The sequence below is a fragment of the Procambarus clarkii genome, chromosome 19 (genome assembly GCF_040958095.1).
Source record: "Procambarus clarkii isolate CNS0578487 chromosome 19, FALCON_Pclarkii_2.0, whole genome shotgun sequence".
NCBI lineage: Eukaryota > Metazoa > Arthropoda > Malacostraca > Decapoda > Cambaridae > Procambarus > Procambarus clarkii.
Window position 1 is genome coordinate 10,880,385 of NC_091168.1, and position 13,249 is coordinate 10,893,633.

At 44.2% G+C, this 13,249-nt stretch overlaps 1 protein-coding gene across 1 annotated transcript in view; it reads right to left on the reverse strand.

The window, feature by feature from the left end:
- Window positions 1-13,249, reverse strand: part of LOC123757639 (uncharacterized) — a 285,082-nt gene that overhangs the window by 47,100 nt on the left and 224,733 nt on the right. Inside the window, 1 exon segment of the mRNA XM_045741479.2 lies at window positions 7,590-7,794. Within this exon segment, the coding sequence (XP_045597435.1) occupies window positions 7,590-7,794 (205 nt within the window).

The following is a 13,249-nucleotide window of genomic DNA, read 5'->3' on the forward strand; positions in this document are numbered from 1 at the left end:
CATTGATAAGGTTCAACCTAAGAAAATAGCTGTGAGTAGAGGCAGTAGAGGATGTCCCTTCTTGATTAAGAAAATGTGTGAAGTATGGGAAGAACTGCAAAGTTTTGTTGAAAAAACTCACCCAGATAAAGCTGTAGCAGGCCGTTGCATTGACCTTTTAAATGACAATGTGATGTCTTACTACAGACAAGTGTTAAAATGTAGGGAAAAACAAGTGTCTTTAGACAGATTCTTAGTAAGACAAACAAGTCCTTGTGGTATGCAGGCAAAATGTGCCAGAGTGTGCATACCAGTTAAGTCCTCACTGCCTGATGTGATAATGGAAGGGGACTCCCCTTCCAAACAGTAACTTCTCTCCTCCTCCCCCCTCCTCACCCAACCTGTCCTCTTAAAAATAACGTCGCTTTTGGCCGTTTGCCCGTATGGTCGAAATTGGACGTAATTTGAAAATAAAAAAAAATGAAAATAAATTTCGGATTTTTTTTTTCAACAACAGTAAGTTAAGGGTCCTCTGGTAGGTTAGGTGGGCAGGAAATTCTCATAAAGTTTCAAAACGTTATGAAAAACGTGAATTGAAAGTTTCTTCTCCTAGCGAGTCTAAGTAGGCCGGACGACTCAAACAGAAAACGGAACAGTACGTCACTTTTGTGAGTCGATTTCATTTCAAATTACGTCCAAATTTGGCCATAGTGCGCATACGAGCCAAAAGTGACGTTATTTTTAAGAGGACGGGTTGCCTCACCATCTTCCATACGCCTACAGCATTCAACAGCATGGTAAGTAATAGCTTGAACATAGTTTTGTAGGTTTATTTAGATGAATTAGGTATAAAAATTTAGTTTGATGTGGGGTTTTTGGGGTAGTCAGGAACGGATTAATTCATTTCCCATTATTTCTTATGAGGAAATTCGCTTCGGAATACGAGCCGTCTCCAGGATCGGATTAAACTCTTAAACCGAGGTACCCCTGTATAGTGTTGCCTGTTAAGATGCCGGCAGCATGGCTAGTTAATTATGACCTTAGGTACGTTTGCAGGAGGATAAGAGTACAAGTGGTGTAGAGGAGGACGTGGCGTCACTACGTGCCACGCCACACCCTAAATTCGGTAAAAGTACAAGGAATGTACCCTACAAACACAGTCTAGAACTCTCCCAGTATCCAGGGAGCCATAACAGGAGATATAAAATTAGGTAGTACGGTGTATGTCCCGTGATTAAGGACGCCTAACACCAACACGCGTTGACACTGTCGAAAACAAAACGAACACCCCCAAACCATACTCAGGACGCCTGAAGTACGAACTGGTCCCTCCCTGAATTTAGGGAGGGTAGCCCACAATGTTCATTTATTGAGATAAGATGTGATCATAAAAAAGATAAGTAGTACCGAAGAGCACCAATGATTCTTATAAAATATCGGAGGCAATCGTCACCGGAAGCGACAGATGTTGCAATAGTTTTTAATTAACTCAAACCTTCCAGACCCATGCACGAAGCCAAGCAGGCTCACATGGGGCACCAATTGGCATAAGAGGACCAATGGCCATGTAGGATCCAGTGAATTAGGATATAGTGACTGATATGATTTTTTACATGATGTAGAAAGAATACATTTCTTATTAAAGAAAACGGATAAAGTTGGTAAAATGTGCCACAGGAAGGGCAGAACCGACGAACCCGAAGGGACACGGAACCGAACCCGGGGAGAAGAGGCCAACACCAAAAACCGACTCGTACGTAGAGGGAGGGGGGGAAGAAAACCCCACACCACGTAACAGTAAGCCCACTCGGATGGAAGGAAAACCCAGGAGGGATCCAATGGGAGGGTTCCCAGGGGAGGGAGCCCTGGGAACCTCCACACCAGGACCTGGGGCCGAATCGTCCTCCAAAGCCCCGGCCTCAAAAGAAAAAACCAGGGCAGCCGTAAAAACACTAAGGAAGGGGGCCCACTGGTCCAACCCTTTTCTCGCAAATTCGTATAGTCAATATTGACTTATTAACAACGTGCATAGGTGATTATAGGTGTTACTTAACCTATACCTATAATAGGTTAAGTAACAATTGTAATTACAAAGCTATAAGATGCTTATCTTAAGATACTAACAAGGTTAGGTAAGGTCGGTGTTTTCTATGAAGCTTTTTAAGGGTATCTATTATGTTTAGTATGTCACCTATGCACTTATTTAATAAGTCAATATTGACTTTACGAATTATCGAGAACGGGTTGTCCAGGATGGCGATGAGGCATTCAAGTCGGTCCCTCCAGCTGTTGCATATGGGTCTGACCAGTCAACCCGTTCTCGATAATTCGTAAAGTCAATATTGACTTATTAAATATGTGCATAGGTGACATACTAAACATAATAGATACCCTTAACCCTTAACATGCTCGGGGTCTAATATCCTGCTATCCACACAGCCGCATGTCATTTTGAAAAAAAAAAAATTTTTTTTTTTTGCTAATCTGTTAAGTTCTGTTCACTGATCACGGGAAAAATAAAAAAAAAATTCTATTGTACTTACTTTTGTTGCAATAGAGCCGAGAAGCTCTGCGATGACGTCACAATCTGCATGGTCGCTCATGCAGTACACGCCCGGGAGATGTTGCGCGCGGTCCTCAAACAGCCAGAGTTGCCACAAATATATTTTCGCGCTATTTATTTACAATGTCTAAGCGCATTTTATCTAATTTTTTTTTCACTAATTGTGTTTCAAATACTGTTTGAACATATTTTGTATCAATAATTGTTGCATATTTGAGTATACACAGGCGCACACAAATGTTTTCAATTACGGCAATATAATATGTCATTACAGTCTATTATATTATATGTTCTGCTTATATGTTTACATATTTACACACTCGCACACGCTATACACACTTTGAAGCACACTTAGAAGATTTCTAGACTGTGGTAGTCATTGAAGCAGTCGACAGCACATAATGGGATACCACACGTTTCACACCATGTTTGCACAAGCTTCCGTTTCTTGTCTCTACGTGTCGTTGTTTTACACACCAAGCAATCACGTTGGGCTATTGCACGCTTCACACCAGGTGGCAAATACTTAAGTTTGTGTGCTAGGAAGCCTTCAGTGTGAGCGAGGCGTGGAGTACCAGCATGCTGCAACAGTGGGTTTATGATGGGCCGCTGAATACCTGGGACATCTTTTGCAAACTTTCCTAATAACTGTATTGCAGCATCAAATACAAAGTCACGGAAAGTGGGCTTACGTCCAGTTCTCACAAGGTACATGTTGAAACAGTTCAGCATGCTCATGTCCACAAGATGGAAGAACACTTTTTTCGTCCACCTACATGTCTTCCGCACACACTCTGCAGTGCCAATCATCATGTCTGATTTATCAATCAACCGCATGTTGATATTATAGTCTAAAACACAGTCTGGCTTATATAGTGGTGCGTTTGTTTTATGGCTCACTTTCCCACTGTTCACCATTGTTCCATCATGAATTGTTGTCAACAAGTTCACTTCTCTTTTGTCTTTCCACCGAACTGACAGAATGTTATCACTTTTCCTTCTCTGACACTCACCAACTGCAATGTCGTTGTCAAACACAGGCATTTCCCTTCGTTGTGGCTTTACTGTACCAACCAATCCGGTTCTATTTTCTAGCAAGAACCGAGCTAGCAAGGGACTTGTATAGTAATTATCTGTGTATAAAATGTGTCCCTTGTTCATCCACGGAGCCATGATGGTCTTCACTACACTCCCCGAGAATCCATGTTCGTCGTTACCGGGAATGTCTACATCACTAGCCGAGTACAGAATCATGTGTAACACGTATCCTGTCTCACAATCACAAAGAACAAAAAATTTCAGGCCAAATCGGTTTCGTTTTGAGGGAATGTACTGTTTGAATGGAACACGTCCCTTGAAAAGTATGAGAGATTCATCAACCACCAGCTTCTGTGCTGGTACGTAAAAATCTCTGAATTTTCCAATAACATCGTTCATGTAGTGCCTCACTCGCCACAGTCTATCATCAGGTGTTCGGTCCTGAACACTTCCAAAATGTAGACACCTGAGGAGTATCTGAAACCTGTCTCGTGACATATATTTCCCGAATAAAGGTGTTGGTATTGTCTTGTCCTTGCTCCAATAGTCATTTATTGCATGTTTGTGACAGTGCTTCATCAACAAACAGAGTGCCAAAAACACATACATTTCCGCCACTGTGGTATTTTTCCAACGCTGCAGTCGTGAAAATTCTGTGATTTCCCTCTCAATCAGGTAAGCAGCATGCAGGTTCGTTTGGTGTACAATGTATTCCATGAGTGGTTCATCATAGAATGCTGTAAAATATTCCATCTCAGCCATGTCCTCACCTTGGTTAGGGAAAAGGTTTGTAATCCCTACATCTTTATCGTCAAAGTGAGGAATATTAGGAATAAAATCGTCACCATCACTCCACTCAAGTACACCAGGCGTCCTGCGAGATGCAGAGGAAAGACGGCGAGGAAGCGATGCATACCGGCGACCAGGAGCTGAATACCGTCTGCGAGAAGCACGGCGGCTACGTGCACGTGAGGTGGGTGCACGTGAACACGAGGGTCTTGGTCCCTCATGTGGTGCCATGCGGTGGCGCTTGGCTGGGCGAGATGCTGCTGACGCGACAATTTCTCGCCCAGTTACACCACTGGTACCAGCCACAGGCTCAATAAAACTTTGATCTGAGTCACTAAACCCAGAAAAGGAGTCACCTCCCTCTGACTCGTCACCCTCAAACAGAAAATATCCACAGGAACTGTGAGGTCGTGGTAGAATTGGGGTAGAAAATGGGCGAGGAGGCATGGGAGAGCGTATAGGCCTCGCCATGGCATGGCGGTCATTTTCACTTTCACTGCTGCTGCTACTATCTCCCGACAACTGTGTATAATCCTCATCGTTGTCTGAATCGTCAAACACACTTTCTTCACCTTCAGAGAATAATTCGTGGGCTATTTGCTCTGGGGTGAGGGACTGAGTGATGCGTGCTCGTGAGGTGTTTGACCGTGCGCTCGCCATGGTGACTCTCGCTAAACTGAGGCCTCCCATGCCATTGGAGCGTGAGCTGGATTTTTTTTCAAAATGGCCGCTGTTTACTAGAGCCCCTGGGCAGCGTATGGGACCCCCAGCTACACCGCGGGCCATTCAAATCGTGCGCGGTACCCATACACTTCATATGAAGTGAAGCGCAGTTGACTGGTAAAACGATTTACACTTCATATGAAGTGATGCGCACTTTAAGGGTTAAAAAGCTTCATAGAAAACACCGACCTTACCTAACCTTGTTAGTATCTTAAGATAAGCATCTTATAGCTTTGTAATTACAATTGTTACTTAACCTATTATAGGTATAGGTTAAGTAATAATTGTAATTACGAAGCAATAAGATGCTTATCTTAACATACTAACAAGGTTAGGTAAGGTCGATGTTTTCTATGAAGCTTTTTAAGGGTATCTATTATGTTTAGTATATCACCTATGCACGTTGTTAATAAGTCAATATTGACTATACGAATTTGCGAGAACGGGTTGTCCTGGAAGGGGCATCCCCCGAGACTGCCTAAGTCTCAAAACCAGCTAAACCTTGCCCCGATCCCGAAGCCTTCAGACACTCCTGAGATGGAAGCTGGAGGTTGACCAAAAAACAGGGGAAGAATGAGGGGGAAGTGGACCAACCCAAGGCCGAAGCGACCCACACCCCCCAAGTCCAGGACCCTTTAAGCAAAATGGGACAGCCACAGGGCTTCCGAGGAAGCAAACAACCTAGCAATAAAAAAACTTGCAATCAAAAAACAGAGAAGAAAAGCCGGAGCTGGAGGTATATGACTGAAGCCTACCGACCTCAGCCAAGAACTGACAGGCTTGGGGGGACTGGGGTTCCGCCTTCTGCCTCCTGGGGGAGGGAGGAGGGTTGTGCAGATGGCGGAGCATTGGTAACGAGAAACGTCATGCATGTTTGATCGTTTGTCTTCATGGAGAGTTATATCCTCTCGTTTGTCGTTTGGTAGCAATTCTTCACCAGAATGGGGGGGGGGGTGTTTTAGGGTGCCTATTTTTCTGGGTGCCAGACCCGGTAGATGGCACACATAGTCCAAATCATATACAGTGACATCTCAGCTTACGAATGCCCCTATTTACGAACTTTTTGGGTTATGAACCCAATTTCTTTGGAAAATTCGAATTGGGTTATGAACTTTTCCTTTTGAAACGAGTTTGTTGATACGCACATGGTTGACCTAGAACGTGGTGGCACGGCGATCGTGCCTCAGTTTACCAGTGCCTCCCACCTAGTGACAATTGTGCCTGAGTTCTTTGTAAAGAATTACAGTTTTTTTTCAGATTAATGGCTATTTGAACATAAAATTTGTTATTATGTATCTCGCCATGGGTCCCAAGAAAGCCAGTGATAAGGTTCAAGTCAAGAAAACACATGAGAAAGACCAAAAGGAGCAACAACAAGAGGCAGCTGAGGAAATGTCTTTAGGGAAAGCGGAGGCAGTGTACAATGTCCCTTCTTCAACAATTAGGAAGTGGTGTAGATTGTGAGAAGAAATGCAAACTTGTTGAAACGACTCACCCAAAGAAAGCTGTAGTAGGCCGTTGCATTATCCTTTTTAATGCTACTATGATGCCTCACTACAGACAAGTGTTACAATAAAGGAAAAACAATCCTCTATGGATAGATTCTTAGTGAAAAAATCAAGCAGTGAGCCACAAGCAGGTCCTAGTGATATGCAGGCAAAATGTAGGAGAGAGAGTATCCCAGAAAAGCTGGGATACTCCCAGTATTCCAGAATTCTCATCGACCTGAGAATGGTCCAGGACGGGCCGAAATGTCATCATCCCTTCACCTTCTAGTGTGTGGTCTGGTCAACATCCCAGAAAAGTCATCACTGCCTGATGTGATAATGGAAGGGGACTTCCCTTCCGAACACTAACACCTCTCCTCCTCCTCCCCTCCTCACCGTCTTCCATACGTCAACTAGTCATCAGTAAAGTTAAATAATAACTTTAGTACTGAAGATTTGGGTGAATTAGGTATAAAATTTACTTTGAAGTTAAATTTTTTAGGAGTGTGGAATGGATTAATTCAATTTCCATTATATTTTATGGGGAAATTTGTTTCAGTTTACAAATTTTTGGCTTACGAACTGTCTCTGGGAACGGATTAAATTTGTAAGCTGAACCACTGTATAAGGTGTCTCTATAGGCCATTGCTCCTCGCGCCTCTCTGAGTAGGCCAGGTTCTGGCTCATGGGTCCCCGGTAGTCCTAGAACTCCATGTACATTGACTGATGCCCAAAGCTTATACATCCGTATCAGCCGGATGTATAAGCTCCGGGGAGCCAAAGGGGCTCTCCCCAGAAAAGTTTTAGAACAATCTCATGAAACTTAAAAAATTCCAAGTTCGAATATACAGTATCAGTTTTTAAAAGACAAAATTAAAAAAAAAATCAATTTAGTAGACTTTAAACATGAAAGGAAAGCAATTATCAAAATGAAGATATCAAGCCAGGAAGACTACATAGCATCACATCAAAGGAAAATGACACATCATTAACTGAAATAAAAGATCTACCTGGAAAATCTGTATCCGTGTTCCTGTCTTTGGAGAATCTAAGTGAATATCCCGGAATACAAGTCTATGGTCAACAATGAACTGCAGAACAAAAGCACAGTTGTCGTCTACAACAGGTGATATCAAATGAATCAGGGATGCATCAATGGCACCAAACACTCCAGGAAACCCGCAGTCTTGCTTAATAATCTCCGCAATCTGTACTCTGTGGAAATAAATATTAGGCATTGAGTCAATATGAAAAACACTTTTTTATGAGCAGAATCATTTGATTGTTCCCTATAGAAAAAAACAGCGTTGACTGCAATGAAATGCCATTTTCTGGGTGAGCCCAGAGGCTCCCTGGATCTATAGGGCTGATATTAGCTATATTAGTCTGGGACTTCAGTCATATGGAGTTGTCATGCCTACCGGGAACCTCAAGCCAGAACCTGGTTTCCTCAAGGAGGCGAAGGGAGTAATTGCCCATGAAAACTTCACTCTTTAGAGAGTATATTCATGTCTGCCACTTAACGAAAATGGCATCGACCGGCGAAAATGCCATTGACTGGGGTTAAGCACATAGAAAGGTAGGCACCCCAAAACAGACCTAAACCGGTAGAAATTGCAATCGGAGACCAAAACAAAGGTTAGAAACTCACTGCATGAAAAGCAAGGAAACAAGCAAATCATCATCAAACCCAACGCTGGGAGTGAGGGCCCCCCTTGCTCCACTGAGCTGGCCATCTGCCCACCAGTTTCGAGAATGAGCAAACAGAAGAAGAAACCGTTGACCAGAGGGAGGGAGGGTGCCAGGGAGCCTCTGGGGCTCACCCAGAAAATGGTACTTCATTACATTCAACGCTGGTTATCTGTGGGAAGGCCCGTCGGCTCCCTGGAGCTACATACCCAAAGAGCTACCAAAAGATATGTAAAAGAGGGACTTACTCGGGAGGTGGCAGCACTACACGTCTCATGACGAAGGCAGAACAATTGGCTGCAACTGATGGCCCAAGGCCACACAAGACTGCTGAGGGCAAGGAACAGTCACGAGATAATGCAGGGCCAGGACCTTGTTCGATCTCTAAAATCCCCATGCCCAAATGTCAGTCCAAGATATATTCCCAAACACAGCAGCAAGAGATGCATACTTTCGAATATCATAGACTGCAGGCTGGCTAGACTTAACCACTACACACTTTCTAACTTCAGAATTGTTTTTAAATACATGGATGGCGATATACTAAAGAAATTGTTCACGGATTTTGTTAGGCCAAAGCTAGAATATGCAGCGGTTGTGTAGTGCCCATATCTTAAGAAGCACATCAACAAACTGGAAAAGGTGCAAAGACATGCTACTAAGTGGCTCCCAGAACTGAAAGGCAAGAGCTACGAAGAGAGGTTAGAGGCATTAAATATGCCAAAACTGGAAGACAGAAGAAAGAGAGGTGATATGATCACTACATACAAAATAGTAACAGGAATTGATAAAATCGATAGGGAAGATTTCCTGAGACCTGGAACTTTAAGAACAAGAGGTCATAGATATAAACTAGCTAAACACAGATGCCGAAGAAATATAAGAAAATTCACTTTCGCAAACAGAGTGGTAGACGGTTGGAACAAGTTAGGTGAGAAGGTGGTAGAGGCCAAGACCGTCAGTAGTTTCAAAGTGTTATATGACAAAGAGTGCTGGGAAGACGGGACACCACGAGCATAGCTCTCATCCTGTAACTACACTTAGGTAATTACACTGCACTGCGCAACACTCCTTGAGGCTCTCGACGGGTGGTGTGCAACGCGCCTCAGGGATCTCTTAGGTATACCGTACTATTCAAAACTGGTGCGTGGTGATGCGGGTACGAAATGGATGCCCGAGAGCTCCAGAGATCGTCTGCCATTTTGAAACAAAATCCTAGCATGCCCCAGGTCTGTGGGGAGCCTCAGTTTCAAGGAAGCAACAATGTCTGACGCATCGTCAACGAGCTCCTGCATGGTCCACGGTCAGCCACAGTTCAGGAAAAACGACTCTCAGAGGACAAAATACGTGACACTGCATGATGATGGAGCGATGGATGATGATTCAGACTACAATCCAGAAAGAGACCTAACACGAGGTCTGACACGAGTGAGATGGAGGAGGTCGCAAGTGTGTACAGTACACACGCCTCACCCGGCGGCCGGGTGAGCAGGCAGGCCGGTTCCGTTTGGTGGCAGGCCACCAGGCACCCTCCACCAAGCAGGAAAAAATCTAAAATGGATGAAAAGTACCCCAAAAGTGCTCTACCACAATAGGAGGCCAGAGAGAGGCATGGCCACCGCTGTTATGCGAGCTGTGCAGCACTGTGCTCTCTAACCAGCAACAAACACTCCCTACCCAGGGCCAAACAAAAAGTACCAAAACCCAAGCTGACCCCACTGGTGAGGAAGAAGCCAAGCGACCGCTACCCCTACGGGAGTGAGACCCGAAAGCTCCAGGGAAGAGAACCATGAAACTCAAGGGAAGTACTTACAGGGCGCCTAGGGAAGTGAGCCCGAAGTGCAAGCAGACCTAGTACAGTGGCACCTCGACATACGATTGCCCATACTTACGATAATTTCGAGTTACGATGTAAATTTCATCGAAAAATGCGACTCGACATCCAATGGTGTCGTCGACTTCCGATATTTGTTGGTACACGTTCGGGTCGACCGAGCGCGTGGTTCCCGGTCACGCGGCCGACCTGCCTCAGTTTACTACAGCTGCCCGCTAAGTGACGATCGCGCCTATAAGAAATTTCGCTTTTGTGGTGATTTTTTGCATTTTAAACATTAAAGTAATCATTATATATCATGCCATGAGTCCCAGGGAAGTCAGTGGTAAGGCTCAACATATGAAAACCCATGTAAGGATGACCATAGAGCAGAAACAAGAGTACAGAATGTCTCTTCCTCAACAATTAAGAAAATGTGTGCAGCATGGGAAGAATTGCAAACCTTTGCTGAAACGACTCACCCAAATCAAGCTGCAGTAGGTCGTTGCCTTAACTTATTCAATGACACTCTGATGCATCATTACAGACAAATGTTAAAACGAAGGGAAAAACAAATGTCTCTTGACAAATTTGTAGTGAGACAAACAAGCACTGAACCACAACCAGGTCCTAGTGGTATTCAGGCAAAATGTAGGAGAGAGAGTACCCCAGAGAAAACATCACTGCCTGATGTGATAATGGAAGGGGACTTCCCTTCCAAACAGTAACAACTCTCCTCCTCCCCCCTCATCACCATCTTCCATACACCATCAAGAGCCCTCCATAAAGGTAAGAGAAACTTAGGTACTGTATTGTAGTTAGAAAAAATATTGTATTCAGTATAAAATGTATTTGTATGTTAATATTTTGGAAAGTGGGGAACGGATTAATTCAAATCCCTTTATTTCTTATGGGAAAAATCGCTTCGACTTATGATATTTCGACTTATGATCTGTCTCTGAGAACGGATTAGCATCGTAAGTCGAGGCCCCATTGTACTTGTAATTCCCAACCAATGCTCCAACACATGGCAGGTATCACCACTAGGGTAAAAATCCTGACAGGCAATCGAAACCAGAGAACACTTCTGCCCCAGTCAGCTTCAGTCAACAAACTGGTGGGCAGATGGCCGGCTGCATGGGCCCAACGCGAATAAGCGGCACGTCGGGTTGATGACGACTTACTCGTTTCCTTAAATTTCTTGGGGGAAGTTTCTAGCCTCTGTTTCGGTCTCCAGTTGCAATTTTCTACCAGTTGGGGTTTGTTTTGGGGCGCCTACCTTTCTGGGTTCCTAACCCCGGTCAATGGCAGACATGAATATATGCTCAGAGAGTAGAGTTTTCACAGGCCATTGCGCCCTGTGCCTCTCTGATGGAACCAGGTTCTGGCTTGTGGTTTGTGAGCTACGTCCTCAAAATAGCAAAAGAACTCCCTCAGAAATAACACAAACAAGCAACAATTCATCCAACTACCCCCCTGCTCATTAGTGCTATGTGTCTAAGTGTCTATCTTAAGTGTCCCTGCACGACCATTAACCACTGGACTGCGCCAACCGAGAAAACTCGGTCGGTGGGAAATTGCGTCAACCGAGAAAACTCGGTCGGTGGGAAACTGCACTAACCGAGAAAACTCTATGATTTTTTCGTACCCATTCAAATTGTGTGCACAATAGGTTGTGTACGAAATGGACTCTTAGAACCTATACGGCACGCATAGACCCAATAAAGCACCTAAATTATTGGGATCGTCTCAAAGCCCTCCAAATGTACTCACTAGAAAGAAGACGAGAGAGATATCAAATAATATACACCTGGAAGATACTGGAGGGCCAAGTACCAAATCTACACAGTAAAATAACAACGTACTGGAGTAAACGATATGGAAGAAAATGTAGAATAGAACTAGTGAAGAGCAGAGGTGCCATAGGCACAATCAGAGAACACTGTATAAACATCAGAGGTCCGCGGTTGTTCAACGTCCTCCCAGCAAGCATAAGAAATATTGCCGGAACAACTGTGGACATTTTCAAGAGGAAACTAGATTTATTCCTCCAAGGAGTGCCGGACCAACCGGGCTGTGGTGGGTATGTGGGCCTGCGGGCCGCTCCAAGCAACAGCCTGGTGGACCAAACTCTCACAAGTCAAGCCTGGCCTCGGGCCGGGTTTAGGGAGTAGAAGAACTCCCAGAACCCCATCAACCAGGTATCAACCAGGTAACCTCCAGTGTGAGGCAGCCATCTAGGAAAAAATTCCCAGAATGCCCTAGGGCTGCTGGCTGGGTTAGTAATGAGTAAGCAGCCATGGATGGTGCCCGCGCCTCTGGCTCCCAAACACCTGTCTGACACAGTGTTGAAAGATCGCGCTCTGTCGGTGAAATTCAGACCTAATTGTTTGAAGAACATAAGGGCCATGACATTGGTGAAGCTAGGTGCAATAAGGACCTAACACAAGTGGCTCCCAGAACTGAAGGGCAAGAGCTACGAGGAGAGGTTAGAGGCATTAAATATGCCAAAACTAAAAGACAAGAAAAAGAGGTGATATGATCACTACATACAAAATAGTAACAGGAATTGATAAAATAGATAGGGAAGATTTCCTGAGACCTGGAACTTTAAGAACAAGAGGTCATAGATTTAAACTAGCTAAACACAGATGCCGAAGAAATATAAGAAAATTCACTTTTGCAAACAGAGTGGTAGACTGTTGGAACAAGTTAGGTGAGATGGTGGTGGAGGCCAAGACCGTCAGTAGTTTCAAAGCATTATATGACAAAGAGTGCTGGGAAGACGGGACACCACGAGCGTAGCTCTCATCCTGTAACTACACTTAGGTAATTACACAAAGGTCGGATGCAAGTGATACAGCACCTATGAGGATGATACAGTGAGTGTATCCAGATGTAGCTCTGAGCACCATCCTTGCCACTTATGCTATCTCCAATTTATATATATGATATATAGATGAATCATTTTCTGCGTTCAGTAATGATGCATCTAATACAAGTAGCATAGATGAACAGTGTTAGCGGCTTCCATGGTGGTGTTTTCCATAGATATTTTCAAGAATAGCTGAATCTTCTCAAGAATGCCTGAATCTCTTCCAGACTGACTGACACTCTTCGAAGTTGGTTGAATCTCTTCCAGTGCGAAAGCGATCCCTTACAAAGCGA